Source organism: Hylobates moloch, unplaced genomic scaffold, assembly GCF_009828535.3.
Source record: "Hylobates moloch isolate HMO894 unplaced genomic scaffold, HMol_V3 SCAFFOLD_15, whole genome shotgun sequence".
Classification (NCBI taxonomy): Eukaryota; Metazoa; Chordata; class Mammalia; order Primates; family Hylobatidae; genus Hylobates; species Hylobates moloch.
Window position 1 is genome coordinate 50,493,728 of NW_026652290.1, and position 19,195 is coordinate 50,512,922.

General features: G+C 51.4%; 1 protein-coding gene across 1 annotated transcript in view; it reads left to right on the plus strand.

Annotated features, from left to right (window-relative positions):
- MYO15A (myosin XVA) overlaps window positions 1–18,000 on the plus strand; it is a 61,262-nt gene extending 43,262 nt beyond the window's left edge. The window contains exons 56-64 of the mRNA XM_032178187.2: window positions 396–490; window positions 1,051–1,128; window positions 1,549–1,645; window positions 4,204–4,364; window positions 5,434–5,567; window positions 9,419–9,552; window positions 9,938–10,071; window positions 11,558–11,698; window positions 16,563–18,000. Of these exons, the coding sequence (XP_032034078.1) occupies window positions 396–490; window positions 1,051–1,128; window positions 1,549–1,645; window positions 4,204–4,364; window positions 5,434–5,567; window positions 9,419–9,552; window positions 9,938–10,071; window positions 11,558–11,698; window positions 16,563–16,664 (1,076 nt within the window). The 3' untranslated portion in view covers window positions 16,665–18,000. The remainder of the gene's footprint in view (window positions 1–395; window positions 491–1,050; window positions 1,129–1,548; window positions 1,646–4,203; window positions 4,365–5,433; window positions 5,568–9,418; window positions 9,553–9,937; window positions 10,072–11,557; window positions 11,699–16,562) is intronic.
- The last annotated feature ends 1,195 nt before the right edge of the window (window positions 18,001–19,195 follow it).

Genomic DNA, 19,195 nt, shown 5'->3' on the forward strand with positions numbered 1-19,195 from the left:
GCTGGGTGAGGGAGGGCAGCTGGCAGGGTATCCCAGCTGGCATGAGCAGAGCTGCATCACCCTAGCCACAGAGCCTATGAGATACAAGCTCCCCAGTCAGCAGCTCAGGGTGACAGAGGTTTCCAGGTGTATAGGTTGCCGAGGGGACTGTGGGCTAGATAAAAGGTCCTTAGCCACATGGGATATGGGTTCAAATCCAGCTCTTAACCTCTAGCTCTTGACCTTGGGCAAGTCACTGTCCCTGTCTGAACTGTTTCTTCAACTGTCAAATGGGGGAGTAAATGCCTTCCCCACAGCTTGTGGAGAGAATGCAGTGGGCTCATGGTTGGTGGCAAGAGGAGCCCCTTTCTCCCACAGTCTGCCTTGGGCAAGGCCTGGACTCCCTGCTTCTGCAGGGATCGCCAAGGCCTGTGAGCAGAACCTGCAGAAAACCTTGCGCTTCGGAGGTCGTCTGGAGCTCCCCAGCAGCATAGAGCTTCGGGCCATGTTGGTAAGCATGGGGTGGGAGTGGGTTCAAAATGAATGGGACGCTGGGTGCAGTGGCTCATGCCTGTAATCCCAGCCTTTTGGGAGGCCGAGGCGGGCAGATCACCTGAGGTCAGGAGTTCGAGACCAGCCTGGCCAACATGGTGAAACCCCGTCTCTACTAAAAATACAAAAATTAGCCGAGCATGGTGGCAGGCACCTGTAATCCCAGCTACTCGGGAGGCTAAGGCAGGAGAATTACTTGAACCCAGGAGGCAGAGGTTGCAGTGAGCCAAGATCGTGCCACTGCATTCCAGCCTGGGTGACAGAGTGAGACTCCATGTCAAAAAACAAAAACAAATACACAAAAAAATGAATGGGAGATACAAGCCCTGCCCAGAGACCTCTCTGTCAGGTGCATTGCACTCAGGGGCTTGCAGACAGGCCCTGCGCGGTCCAGGTGCTCAAGTGTTCCTACACGTGCAAGCCCAGGACCCTTTGGCTTGGGAACTCCCAAGGCAGGAGACAAGGGCTGTCCCAGATCCTAGGACCCATCCTGTCATCCCTCTCCCACTTACCTCCCAGGCAGGCCGCAGTTCCAAGAGGCAACTCTTTCTTCTTCCTGGAGGCCTTGAACGCCATCTCAAAATCAAAACGTGCACTGTAAGTGAAGGAATGTCTCCTGCAGCCAGGTACTGGAGGGGCAGGGACAAGGACAGCCCAGCCTCCAGGATGGGGGTGGAGTAAGCCCCCAATGACGCTGAGCCCTCCCAGGCTCTCCCACAGCCCCACAAGGCAGGACTTATTTCTCAGAAGAACAAACTGCACCTCAGAGAGGTTAAGCCTCTGGCTCAGGGTCATCCTGCAAAAAAGGGACAGAAGCAGATTTTGAACCTAAGTCTCAGACCACAAGCTGTATTCTTTCCCTGCCTGAGGCTGATTCTCAGAGACCTCAGAGGATTGTGCGCCTTTGTGAAGAGGGCTGAGGAACTCCACACATGGCCTCTGGGGGCCTGAGTGGGGCCAGAAGGACAGAGGTCAATCCCAACTGGCATGGCCTCATCTCTTCCACCCCACCCCCAGGTGGCCCTGGATGTGGTGGAAGAGATATGTGCTGAGATGGCTCTGACACGCCCTGAGGCCTTCAGTGAATATGTTATCTTCGTTGTCACCAACCGTGGTGAGTGCCAGGAAGACTGAGCATGCTGGGCCCATTCCCATCCCCGGCCGGGCCTTGTGCCATGTGGGGCTCTCCACCCAGATTTTAGGGCCCAAGTCAGGTGCCACTTCCTCCAGGAAGCCCCTTGACCCCCATGTGGAAGGATCTCTGTGTGTACCAAGCACCCTCAGCCCTTTATCTGACCCTTTCTGCTTTGCTTAGTTTGCCTCACCTTATGATGAGGGCCCTGTCTCATCCCTCCCTTTGTGCCTCAGGGCATGCTCCATGTGAGGACACAGGCCGTGCCCTCAAGGAGATTACATCCTGGGAAGGTTTCCATTAATAGCACCGCACTCCTGGAACCTATAGGTGCAAGCCTTCTTTCCTGCCTTTCATGCCTTAATAATGGCCAGAGAAGCCCCTCCCGAGGTGTCACTGGCCCCTCTCGAGGGCTCCTGGGACCCTAGGTGACTGTCATGCATCCCAAAGCCCCTTCCATCTGCTGCCTGCCCACTCTAGATCATGGTCTTGCCTCCTGTCACCAGCTGGTCAGCTCCAGCAACCCCCAGCCAGCTCTCCCTACCGCTGCCTCAGCCCTCAGCCATGTGCCATCAGCCCTGCCCGCCCAAGTCCAGCTAAGACATTAGGGGAGAATGGCAGGTAACAAAACGGTCCTAATAACTGATATTTATTGAACAGATGCTGTGCCCCAGGTACAATTCAAAGCATTTCAGGCGGGGTGTGGTGGCTCATGCCTGTAATCCCAGCACTTTGGGAGGCCGAGGCGGATGGATCTCTTGAGGCCAGGAGTTCCAGAGCAGCCTGGCCAACATGGCAAGGCCCCATCTCTACTAAAAATTAGCCAACCATGGTAGTGCACACCGGTAATTCCAGCTACTCAGGAGGCTGAGGCACAATAATCACTTGAACCTGGGAGGCGGAGGTTGTAGTGAGCCATAGTTAGAGGACTTGGCCATAGTTGGAAGTACAGAGCCATGATCATGCCACTGTACTCCAGCCTGGGTGATGGAGTGAGACTCTATCTCAAAAAACAAAAAAAAAAAGCCAGGCGTGGTAGCTCACGCCTTTAATCCCAGCACTTTGAGAGGCCGAGGCGGGTGGATCACCTAAGGTCAGGAGTTCGAGACCAGCCTGAGCAACATGGAGAAACCCCCGTCTCTACTAAAAATACAAAATTAGCCAGGCATGGTGACGTTTGCCTGCTACTTGGGAGAGTGAGGCAGGAGGTTGCAGTGAGCTGAGATCATGCCATTGCACTCCAGCCTGGGCAACAAGAGCGAAACTCCATCTCAAAAAAAAAAAAAAAAGCATTTCATTCTGTGAACTCTTAATCCCCACAACAACCTTATGAAGTGGATGGAGACTGTTAGCCTTTCCATTTACAGATGGGAAAACTGAGGCCCAGGGAGGCTGTATTAGTTTCTATTGTTGCTATAACAGATCATCACAAATTTAATGGCTTAAAAACACATAAATATATTACCTTATAATTCTGAAAGTCAGAAGTTCTAAAATGAAAATGGCATCAGGGCCAGGTTCCTTCTGGAAGCTCTAGGGAAGAATCTGTTTCCTTTCCTTTTCCAGCTTCTAGAGGCTGCCCGCATTCCTTGGCCCATGGCCCTTTCCTCCATCTCCAAAGCCAGCAGTGTAGAATCCTCAAATCTCTCTACCTGCCAGCCTCTGCTTCTGGTCTCACATCTCCTCCTCTGATTCTGACCCTTCTGCTTTCCTCTTATGAGGACCCCTGTGCTGATGATGTTGGGCCTGCTTGGATAATCCAGGATCATCTCCATCTCCACATCCTTAACTTAATCACATCTGAAGAGTGCCTTTTGCCAGGAAAGTGACATATTCATAAGTTCTAGGGATTAGGACCTGGACATCTTTGGAGGGGTCATTATTCAGCCTGCCACAGAAGTTGTGACTTACTCACAGTCACATAGTGGTAATCATGTAATCATACCAAACTCCCTCTCTTTAGTAAGATTTTACTGCAGGTGTGAGATGGGTGGCAAAAATGTCAGTGCAAGAGAGAAAAACTTGAGCCTCTCCCAGGCTCAGATCCCAGTCCTCCCCACCCCCACCTATGCCAGGTACCTGGCAAGGGGTCTCTCCTGAGGGAGGTCTGCAGAAAGGTACCCACTGGGTCTCATAGTGTGAGGCCTCTTGTGTTTGTCCTTGTTCCCAGCCTCCTCTGGAAAGGAGCTGGGCCTTCTCTGAGAATAATGCAGGGCACTTTCCCAGATCCAGGCAGGCCACACTCAGGGCACTCTTCAGGAGCCCCTCTTTCCCTAGGAGAAATGGAGCATTACTTAAAGCTTTGAATTGGAGTTATTACCATCTGTGGTCATCAACATTTCAATAAAACATAGGACACCCCATTTGACAAACATGCTCTCCTTTAGTGAGGAAGCTGTGTCCCAGAACAGGCAGGTGGCTTGCCTGAGGTGATACCTCACCTGGGTAGCAGATTGGGATCTGCACACATGCTCTGTACAGGTGCACACATGTGTGTGCACACATGCCCCCACCCAGCCCTGCCTCCCTGCTCTCTGCAGGCCAGCATGTGTGCCCACTCAGTCGCCGTGCTTACATCTTGGATGTGGCCTCAGAGATGGAGCAGGTGGACGGCGGCTACATGCTCTGGTTCCGGCGTGTGCTCTGGGATCAGCCACTCAAGTTCGAGAATGAGCTATATGTGACCATGCACTACAACCAGGTCAGCACACATAGGCTTCTCTGGACTCTGGGACCTTCTAGGCTCCCCGGGCGTGTGAATCAGACTCCACAGCCTTGGTGTTTGAAGTGTTCATGATTCAGGCCCTGTGGACGTCTCTAACCCTGATGCCTCTGCTCCCCTGTGTGGTCTTTTTGGAGATAGTCGAAACAGCCCTTACTACCTTTGAGGGCCTTTGCGCATGCCATCCCTCCATCTGCGCTTCCCGGCTTATTTAAGTCCTTCCCAGCAAGCTGCCCTCAAACAGCACCTCTTCCATTAGGCCTTCTTTGCGTTCCCCTTTCCTTTGGATGTCTTCCTCCTCTGAACATGGGCCTGTCCTTTGCTCCAAGTGCTAAGCCAGGCTTTGCTAGTACTGTCACTTTCGTCTGCCTGTTATTCTGTGAGACTTAGAAGTCCTCTAAGTCAGGATCATGGACTTTACAAAATCTGGGTTTTCTCCTACTGTGCCAGTATGTGTGGAAGTGCTTGGACAGAAAGTGTGTGGTTTTTGTGGAACTGGTGCCAAAACTTCAGGAATTGTACACAATATGGTCACATAGATTTTGTGGCCACATGGTGTCACTGTTGAAGCATGGTCCTGTGCAGTCCGGCACCATGCTACTCAACGTGAGTCTTGTGGACTGGCAAAAACGGGAGGCAAATCCTCAAGTCCCGCCTCAGGCCTCCTGCCTCAGAGCCTCTGGAGCCCAGCCTGGCTGGCTGTTTTGGCAAGCCCTCCTGTGGCTCAGGCACACTCAGTTTTGAGAAACAGCAGGCCTGATAGATACATGTCCACACTGCAGTGTTGATGCTCTGCTCTCACCAGCCAGCCCACATCCTGACAAGGTTGCTATGGGGACTCCCTCATGGGCATCAAGGCCACAGCCCTCCCACATCACCCTTACGTGCTTCTGCCACCATTCCCCAAAACCCAGGAAAGTAATAGGCCGTCCTATCCCAGAAGAGGATGGGGCTGCAATCGTTAAACATGCATGTCCCCAGGTCCCCTGCAGCCAAGTGCCTGCACGCGTGCCTGCCTGGCAGCCCCTCACCCAGGTGCTCCCTGCAGGTCCTGCCTGACTACCTGAAGGGACTCTTCAGCAGCGTGCCGGCCAGCCGGCCCAGCGAGCAGCTGCTGCAGCAGGTGTCCAAGCTGGCTTCACTGCAGCATCGCGCCAAGGACCACTTCTACCTGCCGAGCGTGTGAGCACCTGCCCTCCTGTCTCAGCTGGGGTGGACAGGCAACTCTGCCCTCTCAGCCCACCTCCACCTTCCTCAGAACCGGCAGTCCCCAGGCCCTCAGGCTCCCCTCTTATACCAGTGGGGCTATCTGGGAAGGGGCTGTCCTTGTCTGGGGGCTGAAGTCTTCCAACTAGCCATAGGAGCTGGGACCCTGCCTCTCTTTCGCAAGTTGCTTCTGGCTGGTATTATTACCTCAGAGCAAAGGTAATGATAAAAAAAAAGCTTTCAGGACACATGTTCCCTGTGGTCCAGGAAATACACATGGCTATGCAGAAAGATTCAGCCACAAAAACATTCACTGCAATGCTGCTACAAGAGCAAAAGATCAGAAGTAACCTCAATATCCAGCAACAGGGAGTCGTCAAGTAAATTATGGGTGTTAGCCTTTATTTACTTATGTATTTAATTAATTATTTATTTTTTCTTTATTTTTTTAAAAACTATATACCACTTTTTATAGAGACGGGGTCTTGCTATGTTGCCCAGGCTGAACTTTTTTATTTTTGTAGAAACAGGGTCTTGCGGCCGGGCGCGGTGGCTCATGCCTGTAATCCCAGCACTTTGGGAGGCCGAGGCAGGCGGATCACGAGGTCAGGAGATGGAGACCATCCTGGCTAACATGGTGAAACTCTGTCTCACTAAAACTACAAAAAAATTAGCCAGGCATGGTGGCAGGCGCCTGTAGTCCCAGCTACTCAGGAGGCTGAGGCAGGAGAATGGCGTGAACCCGGGAGGCGGAGCTTGCAGTGAGCCGAGATAGCGCTACTGCACTCCAGCCTGGGTGACAGAGCAAGACTCTGTCTCAGAAAAAGAAAAAAAGAAACAGGGTCTTGCTACTTTGCCCAGGCTGATCTTGAACTCCTGGGCTCAAGTAACCCTCCTGGGCTCAAGTAACCCTCCTGCCTCAGCCTCCCAAAGCAGTGGGATTACAGGCATGATCTACCCTGGCCGGCCTAGACAGCCTTTAAACTGATGTTCTCTAAGTTATAATTAATGCTCACAGTGTAAATCAGTCATTCTCAAATTTTTGGTCTCAGGACCTTTTTACACTCTTGAAAAGAGGATGTTGGCCAGGCGCCGTGGCTCACGCTTGTAATCCCGGTATTTTGGGAGGCCGAGATGGGCGGGTCACCTGAGGTCAGGAGTTTGAGACCAGCCTGGCCAACATGGTGAAACCCTGTATCTACTAAAAAAATTAAAAAAAAAAAAAATTAGCCAGGGGTAGTGGCGGGCGCCTGTAATCCCAGCTACTCAGGAGGCTGAAGCAGGAGAATCACTTGAACCCCGGAGGTGGAGGTTGCAGTGAGCCGAGATTGTGCCACTGTTCTCCAGCCTGGGTGACAAGAGCGAAACTCCATCTCAAAATAATAATAGTAATAATAAAAATAGGCTGGGCACAGTGGCTCACGCGTGTAATCCCAGCACTTTGGGAGGCCTGAGGTCAGGGGTTCGAAACCATCCTGGCCAACATGGCAAAACCCCATCTCTAATAAAAACAAAATTAGCCGGGCATGGTGGCGCATGCCTGTAATCCCAGCCACTTGGGAGGGTGAGGCAGGAGAATCGCTTGAAACTGACAGGTGGAGGGAGGTTGCAGTGAGCCAAAATCACGCCATTGCACTCCAGCCTAGGCAAGAAGAGCAAAACTCCGTCTCAAAAATAATAATAATAATAATAATAATAATAACAACAGGACCTCGTGGCCAGGCGTGGTGGTGCAAGCCTGTAATGCCAGCTACTTGGGAGGCTGAGGCAGAAGAATTGCTTGAAACCAAGAGGCAGAGGTTGCAGTGAGCTGAGATTGCACCACTACACTCCAGCCTGGGCAATAGAGTAAGACTCCGTGTCAAAAACAAAAAAAGAGGACCTCAAAGAGCTTTTGTTTATGTGGGTTATATAAATGAATATATTTACCCTGTTAAAATATTGATTTATTAATTCAGTTAAAAATAAAAATAATAAACCCACTAAATGTCAATATAAATAACTTTTTATGAAAAATAACTCTATTTTCAAAAAAAATTTAGTGATTCATGGGCGTGGTGGCACATGCCTGTAGTCCCAGTAACTCGAGAAGCTGAGGTGGGAGGATCACTTGAGCCTGGGAGTTCGAGGCTGCAGTGAGCCATGATTGCACCACTGGACTCCAGCCTAGGTAACAGCAAGACCCTGTCTCAAAAAAAAAAAAAAAAAAAAAAAATTAGTGAGAATTTTACATTTTCAAAGCTCTGTACTTTTACATTTTCAAAGCTCTGTACTGTCTGACTTAAGGCAGCTGGCTTCCCAGATCTGCTTCTGCAGTCAGCCTGTTGCCATCTCACATGTTATGTAGCCTCTGGAAAACTCCACTGTACACTTGTGAGAGAACAAGAGAGAAAATGACAAGTTCCTAATGTGATGAAAATGATTTTCAAACCCCTCGACCACACTTTGAGAACCCCTGGAAAAAAGAATAGTAAGATGATGTCCGTACCATGTATTTTCCAGCGCCTGTAACACAGTAAGGGCTTAATATGTAAAGCTCCTTATTTTTATTTTTATTTTATTTATTTATTTTGAGACAGAGTCTCTCTCTGTCACCCAGACTGGAGTGCAGTGACCCCATCACGGCTCACTGCAGCCTTGACCTCTTGGGCTCAAGTGATCCTCCCACCTCAGCCTCCCAAGTAGCTGGAATCACAAGTGCATGCCACAATGCCCAGCTAATTTTTAAATTTTTTGTAGAGACGGGGATCTTACCATGTTGACCAGACTGGTCTCGAACTCTTGGGCTCAAGTTACCCTCCTTAGCCTCCCAAAGTGTTGAGATTACAGGTGTAATCTCAACACTAGCCACCGCGCCTCACCTAAAGCTCTTTTTTCAATGTATAATTTTTTAAGTGAAAAGAGCAGGAAGCACATAAAGATATAATCCCAGTCCTGGATGAAAATAATCATGAGCTCTTACTTTTTGCAAGGGACTCTGCATCTGCATTATCTCAGCTATTCTTCCCAACTCCATTTTATTTTCCCCATTTCCAGATAAGGCCCAGAGAGGTTATGTGGCTTACTGAAGTCTAGCCAGCTAATGGTGGGGGAACTAGAATCCAAAACTGGGGAGGCTGGGTTCAGATGCCAGGCCCTTACCCCAGCAGTGGAAAGGACAGATGTTATCCAGGAGATCTCTTGGGAGGAGGGGGTTCCCCTGGTTTTCTCCCAACCCTTCCTTCATCTGCAGCTCCAGCTGGTCAGGATGGGCTGGGACTGCTATTGATATTTTCCAGATGTCCAAAGAGGTAAATGGGCTGCCTGAGGTAGCAGCCAGCATATGTCAGAAGGAAGAGGGCTGGGGCAAGCTGATGCCCAGGGGCCTCGGCCTGGAGGCCCAGCACTCCTCTGCTCAAGGCTCTGCACAGCCCTGTGGCTGCTTTGCCTACCCTGATGTTTCCTCTCACCCCTCTGGCTTTTGCTTCTCCTTGGGGGCAGAAGGTATGAAGGATGAAATTGCCTTGGGTTCACGTCTTGCCCCCACCAACCCACGCCGCTAACTCACTCAGTCACTGTGTGACCTTGAACTAGTCAGTGAACTTCTCAGAGCCTCAGTTCCCTTAACTGCAAACAGGGATCCTAGCAGTATTGGCCTCGGCCATGATTAAGCAGTACCAAGGCACTGTGGGCACCTCTACCCCACCTTCAGCGCATTTACACTCCCTAGCATTTAGTCTTCCAGGGAGGTGCATTGATCAGGTCTGCTCTGCATGCCTGCTGCACAGTGAGGATTGCCTGAGCCTGGGAGCTCACTCAGGACCTTTTTCCCCTTCCTCCGTACACAGGCGGGAAGTCCAGGAGTACATCCCAGCCCAGCTCTACCGTACAACGGCAGGCTCGACCTGGCTCAACCTGGTCAGCCAGCACCGGCAGCAGACACAGGCACTCAGCCCCCACCAGGCCCGTGCCCAGTTTCTGGGTAAGAGCTGCAGGGCAGGGGAGGTGATCACAGGGGGCTTTGCTGAGGAGGGTGGTCATGGAGGATGGGTATGGAGGCACCTCTTTCTTTGCACAAAGGCATTTTTCAGTGCCAGTCAAGCTGAGCACCTGCCTGGAGAAAACATGTCTTTACATTATGGAGATGTCACCTAGGCTCAAAGTGGCCCTGGGCAGAGGAAGAAGAGCTGCAAGCAGGGATAGAGGAAGAGGCCATGAGAAGGGAGGCCAGAGAGACGGGAGGAGACCCAGACCGAGGGCTTCTGCACTGGCTGGACACAGCCCAGAGAAGCTGTGCAGTTCAGGGCCATGGCTGTTGTCAGTGAGCCCTGCCCAGCACGTAACTGCCACCCCCCCTCTCTGCCCAGGCCTCCTCAGCGCCTTACCTATGTTCGGCTCCTCCTTCTTCTTCATCCAGAGCTGCAGCAACATTGCTGTGCCAGCCCCTTGCATCCTTGCCGTCAACCACAATGGCCTCAACTTTCTCAGCACAGAGACTCATGTGAGTGGCCTCAGCCTGGCACTGCCATCACCACCCTCTGTTCCTTGGTCCCCTACCCCCTCCAAGGGGCCAAGACCTCCAGCCACCGAAGCCCAGTTCCACTGCTTACCACCTTCATGATCTCAGGCAAGTCTCTTCCTTTCTCTGAGCCTTGCTTTCCTCATCTGGAAAATGAGGATAAGAGTTGAACCCCACCCATAGGGCTGTTGTGAACGTGAGATGAGGTAAAACATACCCTATGCACTCAAATAGTATATCTGTGTGCTTAGGCTGCCATAATAAAAGACCACAGACTGAGTAACTTAAACAACAGAAGTTTATTTCTCACAATTCTGGAGGCTGGCGGTCCAAGGTCAAGGTGTCAGCAGGTTTGGTTTCTTTGGTGGTCTGCAGGCAGCTGTCCTTGCTGTGTCCTCACATGGCCTTTCCTCTGTCTGCGCACAACCCTGGTATCTCTTTGTGTATCCAAATTTCCTCTGATAAGGACATCTGTCATATTGGAGTAGAGCCCATCCTAACAGCTTCATTTTAACTTAGTCACCTCTTTAAAGGCCTTATTTCTAAATACATTCTGAGGCACTGGGAGTTAGGGTTTCAACATGGGAATTTGGTGGGGGACACAATTCAGCCCATAATAAGTAGGACCTGTTACCCCCTTAGTTTTTGCTCCCAGAACTAGATCCTGCGACAGGGATTCCAGGGCAAGTGGTTGATTTAGAGTTGATTCCAGGAAACACTGGAGTGAGGAAGTGAGACAGGGAAGGGATGGAGTCAGTAGAGGGGGTGTTATCAAGCAAGTTGCTGATGTGGGCACCTGGAGGTCAGCCCAGCTGGGGAGCCCTGAGAGACAGACTGGAGCTTTCCTTCTCTCCTGGGGGTGAGGGAGCTGGGGTATCTATTCAACACTTCCCATCTGTCATTAGCAAGAGCTTCTTTCTGAGGCATTAACTCTCTATCACTCTGACTTTCCCTGTATGTGGTCCAAGTTTGCTTCCTGGGCCAGAAAACAAGCCCCTAGACAGGCTAGGTACTTGACTCACATCTGCAGTCCCAGCACTTAGGGAAGCAGAGGCAGGAAGATTCCTTGAGCTCAGGAGTTTGAGACTGGCCTGGGCAACACGGGAGGCCCCATTTTCCACAAAAAGGAAATTTAAAAAAGAGATGGAGGTGTTCACAAGAAGCAACTTTGATGTGAAGTTCAGGGCACCAATATCTCTCTATCCCAAGCACTTAGAGCACTTAGAACAGTGCCTGGTACATGATAGATGCATCATCAGTATTTGTTGAATCAATTTTACAGGTGAGGAAACTGAGGTCCAGAGAGGTAAAGTGATTTGCTCAAGGTCACACAAGTCACTGGGGAACTGGTACTTGAACTGGAGTGAGTCTCCTGCCTCCTACAGATCTGATTTGCAGGGCAGGTGTAAGAGTGGTTGAGACTATCCTCGCCCACAGGCCTGTCTGGTCCCTCTCCTCCTACTCCCAGGAATTGATGGTGAAGTTCCCCCTGAAGGAGATCCAGTCGACGCGGACCCAGCGGCCCACACCCAACTCCAGCTACCCCTACGTGGAGATTGCGCTTGGGAACGTGGCGGCCCAGCGCACCTTGCAGCTGCAGCTGGAGCAGGTGGGCCCAGCGCTCAGCCCAATATTCCACTCACTGGGCCCTTCTCTGGGCCTGGCTCCAAAATAGGTCAGGTCCCTGCCATGCCCCAGGGAGTACCAGGCCATGCATGGGACAGAACCAACCACAGCACAGCACAGAACTGCAGATCATTATGGGTGGTCATCCAGGGAAGCAACTTGGCAGTGGGAACACAGGAAAGGGCAGTACGGAGCCATAAAAGGTTGATGAGAGGGCAAGGACACTAGAGGTTTGAGAAAGTTCACCTGGGCTGAGATGTGGAGGCTGGATTGTAGGCCCCAGGGTTGAGGGTGGAGAAACTGGGCTTCCTGTGTGACAGATGGTGAAATTGAGACCCACCTGCCCTGTGCCTTCCTGTGTTTGCAGCAACTGTAGCTGTTACTTAAAAGGCAGGGGTGAGACAGGCACTGTGGCTCATGCCTGTAATCCCAGCACTTTGGGAGGCTGAAGCAAGGCAAGAGGATCACTTGAGCCCAGAAGTTTGAGACCAGGCAACATAGTGAGACCTAGTCTCTGCAAAAATAAAAATAAAAAAGTGCCTGTAGTCCCAGCTATTCAGGAGGCTTAGGCGGGAGGATTGCTTGAGCCCAGGAGTTGGAGTTCGAGGCTGCAGTGAGCTGTGATGGTGCCACTGCACTCCAGCCTGGGTGACAAAGTGAGACCCCCATCTCTAAAATAAAATGTAAAAAAGCATGGATGACCTCTAGGCTCCTGTCCAAGTCTCATAGCCCCCTGGGGTCAGGGCAGGACTAGCGTTTTCACCCCACTAAAGAGATAGGAGTCAGGCCCAGAGAAGATGCAGAATTGAGGTTGACATCCACACGTCTGCCCTGTCCAGCCTATAACACCCCCCTCCAGGTCTGGGCCCAGCACCACTCCCATGACAGGGCCTGTCTTGGAGAGGATGATTTCCTAGGGCTAGAGAGAGAGACTTCCACTGCCCTAGCTCTGCCTCTGAGGGACAGGACCAGACAAAGTCTCCTTGGCCCCCTGTGCCCCTTGGAGAGCCTGTTACTTGGGTCTAGGGTCCTAATGCACTCCCCACCACACCCCAATCTGCTCCTGCCTGGGGTCACACAGATCCTTGCCTTACCCACTGGTAGCCTTGGGCCCCAGGCCTGCTGCCTGCTTCCCAGAGGCCACCTCCCTGAGCCCCTGCAATGGCTCTGTGGTGTTCTTCTACCTCTTTTTTTTTTTTTTCCAGTAGAGACAGGGTCTTGCTATGTTGCCCAGACTAGTCTTAAACTCCTGGCCTCAAATGATCCTCCCACCTCAGTTTCCCAAAGTGCTGGGATTATAAGCGTGAGCCACTGCACCCAGCCTTCTCCAACCTTCTTGTGTGAGCCTGGTCATTCCTTCTTTGGTTCTTTTCTGGTCTTTCCTCCCCTAGACAATTTTTTTTTTTTTTTTGAGACAAAGTCTTGCTCTGTTGCCCAGGCTGGAGTGCAGTGGTGTGATCTCAGCTCACTGCAACCTCCACCTCCTGGGTTCAAGCGATAATCCCACCTCAGCCTCCCAAGTAGCTGGGACTGCAGGCATATGCCACCATGCCTGACTAATTTTTGTATTTTTAGCAGAGATAGGGTTTCACCATTTTGGCCAGGTTGGTCTTGAACTCCTGACCTCAAGTGATCCATCCACCTCAGCTTCCCAAAGTGTAGGGAGGGCAGTGCAGGTGTAAGCCACCACTCCTGGCCCCCTAGACAAGGGCCTCTCCCCAGGACACCCTATCTGATACTGAGGCTTTCAAAACCATGTCTAGCATCACAGCATCCATATTCCTGCCCAGACTACCTGAGCTCCAGGCTCCCTCAGCATCCCCCTTGGAGACCAACAGTCCTCTCCAGCTTTCCTCCCGATCCTCCCAGGCACTCAGGCCCCAAATCTGGGAGTCCTTCCCATCCCTGTCCCTTCCTCCCATGACCTCTGTGGCCTCCTCTCCCACCTCCCCCATCTCTGCTCATTCCTCCAGCCACCCTGGCTCCCCTGTGCTGAGCTTATTCTCCCTGCCCTGGGCCCTCTGCCCTCACTGTCCTCCGCACCTGGAATGCTCTTCCCCGATTCATCACAGGGCCCATTCTCTCCCTTTATTTGGGTTTCAGCACAAATATCACCGTTTTCTAGAAGCTTTCCCTAACCCTCCTCCCTAAGAACTCACGATCCCTGCCCCCATAGCCCTTCTTATGGCTCGGAAATCATTTAGTTATTTGTTTATGTATTGTCTCCTTATATTAGTCTGTTTTGCGTTGCTATAAAGGAATACCCGAGGCTGCATAATTTACAAAGAAAAGAGGTTTATCTGGCTCACGGTTCTGCAGGCTGTGCAAGAAGCGTGGCACCAGCATCTGCTTGGCTTCTGTGGAGGCCTCAGGAAGCTTTTACTCAAGGCAGGAGGCAAAGGGGAAGCAGGCACATCACGTGGCAAGAGAGGGAACAAGAGAGAGAGGGCCCAAACAGCCATCTCTCGTGTGAACTATTAGAGTGAGGACTCACTCATTGCCTCGGGTAACCAAGCCATTCATGAGGGATTTGCCTCCATGACCTTAACACCTCCCACCAGGCCCTGTCTCCAACACTGGGGATCACATTTCTTCCATTTCTTCTCTTTTCTTTTTTTTCTTTTCTTTTTTTTTTTTTTTTTTGAGACAGTGTCTTTCTCTGTTGCCTAGGCTGGAGTAATCTCAGCTCACTACAACCTCTGCTTCCCCGGTTCAAGTGATTCTTCTGCCTCACCCTCCCAAATACAGGGATTACAGGCATGTGCCACCACGCCCGGCTATTTTTTTGTATTTTAGTAGAGACGGGGTTTCACCATGTTGGCCAGGCTGGTCTCAAACTCCTGGCCTCAAGTGATCCACCCGCCTTGGCCTCCCAAAGTGCCAGAATTACAGGCATGAACCACCATGCCTGGCCGGGGATCACATTTCAACATGAGATTTCGAAGGGACAAATATCCAAACTGTATCATCCCCCCATCAGAATGTCAGCTCCAAGAGAGCAGGACCGTATCCATCTTGTTCATGCTGTGTCCATAACTCAGTGCCTGGCACACAGTAGATGCTCAATACATATTTGTTGGTTGCATGGGTGGGTGGGTGGATAGATGGATGGATGAAGGCCTCTTTGGTTTTCCCACTTCCTTTCAGCACCATCTGACCTCCTTATGCTGCCCTCTCTGCCTCTGGCCTGTATGTGTCAGGGGCTACATTCATTCACTCATTCAGCATAGATCCACTGAGCATCTCTGTGTAGCAAAGATACTGAAGTGACTGAGAGCCCCTCAGCTCTGGCCCTCACAGAGCCTCAGGTCTCAGATATAAAATATACCTTGATCAGTGCTGGGAGGGTATACAGGGGATCTGAGCTATCTGGGAGATAATCAGGGAGAGTTTCCAGGAGGAGGTGATGTCTAAGTGCAGCAGTGTTGCACCAACAGACCTGGGTCCCTATCCTGCCTACCTTTGACAGGCTGTGTGAGGGGATCTTGAGGCTTCCCTGATTCTCACTGAGCCTCAGGTTCCACACTGTCAAATGCAGCAACAATCCCAGCAAGGCCTAGAACATGGCAGCATGTGGGTAGGTAAAGGATTGGCTGGAGGAGAAGATTCCATTTGCACACACTAATTTAATTAGTCGAGGTGGCCCCCAAGGCAGGGCCAGCACAGCTAACCTCAGAGAGCACTTCAGAGTGTGATCCTCAGGCCTCTTACCATCCAGGTTCAAATCCCACCACCTACCAATTGTGCAGTCTGGAGCTTCAAGGCTCGGTGCCTTAGTTTCTCCACCTGTGGAATGGGATATAATAGCTCCTGTCTCTTAGAGACACTGTGGGGATTAAAACAGGTAGGACACATCAGGCCTTTAGGACAAGGCCTGGCACACAGTTAACACTGAGAGTGCGCCTCTAACATGATTTTATCCTTTCTCAGAGCAGCTTCCCTGGGGGAATTCCAACAATGGCTTTCGTCTGAGAACCACATTCACAGATTGATTTGCGCAATTCCCTGATGCCTTCCCCTACCCTGCTCCAATTGGGAGCACTAAGCCTGGGTCATTGCCCATTGTGCACTGTGGGAGCCAGGCGGTAACCATGGCAACAGACAGAAACTGTTACCATTTATCGATTGGATTCATATTTTTTAAATCTAAAGAATTTACACGTGGCTGGGCGTGGTGGCTCACGCCCGTAATCCCAGCACTTTGGGAGGCCGAGGCGGGCAGATCATGAGGTCAAGAGATGGAGACCATCCTAGCCAACATGGTGAAACCCCATCTCTACTAAAAATTCAAAAATTAGCTGGGCATGGTGGCGCATGCCTGTAGTCTCAGCTACTCGGGAGGCTGAGGCAGGAGAATCGCTTAAACCTGGAAGGCAGAGGTTGCAGTGAGCCGAGATCACGCCATTGCACTCCAGCCTGGTGACAGAGCGAAACTCCGTCTAGGAAAAAAAAAGAAAAAAGAATTTACATGCAATAAAGCCTCACTGAATCCTCATCACAGCCCCTGTCTGTGAGGCAGGCCCCTGGTCAATTGAGACCTTACAGATGAGGGCACTGAGGCTCACAGAGGTGAAGCAATAGACCCCAGGTCACACAGCTCACACAGAGCAAAGCTGGAAGAAGCACTTGGTCTCCTGCTTGCTTACCCCTTGCAGCCCACACCCCACCATTTGGCCTTCCAGCTCTTCATGCTCCTCTCAGGCCCTGGGGGAGGTGGGGACAAGGGTTCCTGCATGAATGATGGTCTCCATTTATCTCCCAACCACCTCCCCATTCTGTACATCCCACCCCAAGGTTCAGAGCTGGGGAAGTGTTGGATGGGCGTGGACTGTCACTGTCACCTGCAGGGACTGGAACTGTGTCGTGTGGTGGCCGTGCACGTGGAGAACCTGCTCAGTGCCCGTGAGAAGCGGCTCACATTGCCCCCCAGTGAGATCACCCTGCTCTGACCCAGCAGCCCCCAGCCCTCCAGTACCTTCTGCCAGAAGACTCACTATGTGGCCTCAAGAGAAATCACTGGACCTCTCAGGATCAATGACCCCTGTAAGGGGCCAGAGCCTTGGAGAACACTAAGGAGGCAGGAGGAGCAACTCAAATCCCCAAGAACACAAGAAGACCCATCCTGAATTGGGATGGAATGGCAGCATGCAGACTTGGGTCAGATAGCAGGAGGAACTTTCAAAAGTCTGGCCCACTGTGCAGTGGAGCAGAAGGCAGGAGGACCATGAGGCCTCCTGCCATGTACCCATTGCAGACCCTGCCTCCAACTCCTGCCTATGACACAGAAGCCCCACACCAGTTGCCTAGATGAACTGGACTCTGCCTTTGGTTTACTCAGGGTCTGATGTTGGAATCTGCTCCAACTCCACATACCAGCCCCTACATGTCCTCCTAAGGGGCCCCTCCTTGTGCTGCCAGTCAGCCTGGATTTCTGGTCTTTGGTTATTTCTGTGCAAACAAAAGGTGTGCCTGGCAGCCATTTCTCCATGGAGTTGCTAAGTGGCTGGAAAACAAGCCTGAGGGAGGAGGCAGGAGTTGGATTTACCTTAGACCCCCGATTCACTGCCTATGAACAGACCATTCCCCACTCCTTGGGTATCCCCAACCCCAGAACCCCATCACTTGATGGGCCACACAAGTTTGAGTGTGGTACAAGGGAGAAGTTTGGGAAAAGCCTTCTTGGAAAATGGGACATTAGCATTGAGTTTTGAAAGATGAGTAGGAGTTTGCTAAGAATAGATGGAAGACAGCGGGATAAACATTGCAGAGAAAATCGTGTTTGTTCCCTGCCATATCTTTCAGAACCTAGGAGGATGCCTAACAGAGAGTAAGCACTTAAAAAATATTTGTCATATGAATGAAAAAATAAACGAATGAATGTTGACAGAAAGTGCTGGTGCTTTGGGGAGCTTATGCGGAACAGAGAACACTTGGGCAAACTAGATAGGTAGATGGGGGCATAGCTGCAAGGTCCATGGCAGCAGAGAAAGGATTTATCTACTTATTCAGCCATTCAATAGCTATTAAATACCTACTGTGAATGAGGCAAATACCAGGCACTGGCAGTTAATCACAGTCAAATCACCGCAAACTAGGATAAGACCTGTGAGTGGGAGTTAGCTAGGGAAAGAGGAGAGAGAACAACATATGCAGGGGCCCTGAGGTGCACATTACTTGTAGCAGGATCTGAGACTGAAGAGGCTGGCAAAGATGGTTTGGATAGGGCATCTGGGCTACATTAAGAATTTAGGATTTCTGGGCTGGGTGCAGTGGCTCACGTCTGTAATCCCAGCACTTTGGGAGGCTGAGGCAGGCGGATTGCCTGAGCTCAGCAGTTTGAGACCAGCCTGGACAACACGGTGAAACCCAGTTTCTACTAAAATATGAATAATATACAGGGGCAGCGTGCTCCTGTAATCCCAGCTACTCAGGAAGCTGAGGCAGGAGAATCGCTTGAACCTGGGAGGCAGAGGTTGCAGTGAGCCAAGATCATGCCACTGCACTCCAGCCTGGGTGACAGAGTGAGACTCCATCTCCAAAAAAAAAAGAATTTAGGATTTCTGGGCCAGGCATGGTGACTAACACTTGTAATCCCAGCACTTTGGGAGGCTGAGGCCAGTGGATCACTTGAGCTCAGGAGTTTGAGAGCAGTCTGACCAACATGGTGAAACCTCTCCTCTACTAAAAATACAAAAATTAGCCGGACATGGTGGCATGCACCTGTAATCCCAGCTACTCAGGAGGCTGAGGCACAAGAGTCACTTGCACCCAGGAAGCGGGGGTTGCACTGAGTCGAGATCACGACACCGTACTCCAGCCTGGGCGACAGAGTGAGACTCGGTCTCAAAAAAAAAAAATGTTAGGATTTCATTCCAAGAGCCATGAGGAGCCTTCAAAGGTTTTCCAGAGGGGGAAAGGAAAGGCACAACCTGCACAGATTGTACTTTGTAAAAGCCATTCTGACCACTGAACAGTGAGTGAATGTAGGAGTTGGGGAGACCAGAGAGGGCTGCTGCAGTGTTAGCTGGAAAACTTGTCATGGATTCTAGTGGTGGTGATGGGTGGGGAGAAGTTGGTAACGGGAGAGATTAGAAGGCCCAGCTGGCAGGACTAGGGGGTCAATCAGACCATCCTAGGATGGGGAGGCTCACGAGCCCCTGATACAAATACCACAGGGCTGTCCTGCTTTTCACCACTGCCTTGGGTTGGCTTTCCCCAGCAGCAGACCCCAAGGTGAGGAAAGTAAGGAACTCACCAGAAAGAGTGTGGTGTCAATCAAGTTACCACTGCGCAGGGGCCATGCCTGGCGGCAGCTCACTTAACCCCTAGGGTTCTGCCTGCGGTGCTGATGCTCAGTATAGGGACCCCCAAAACAGAGCACAGTGGGCTCCAACATGAGGCAGCCCTGAGGCCTGCCCTTTGCCCCTCATTTCTCATTGTTGTGAGATCATACATGGTGTGTGTGAGGGGGAGGGGGTGT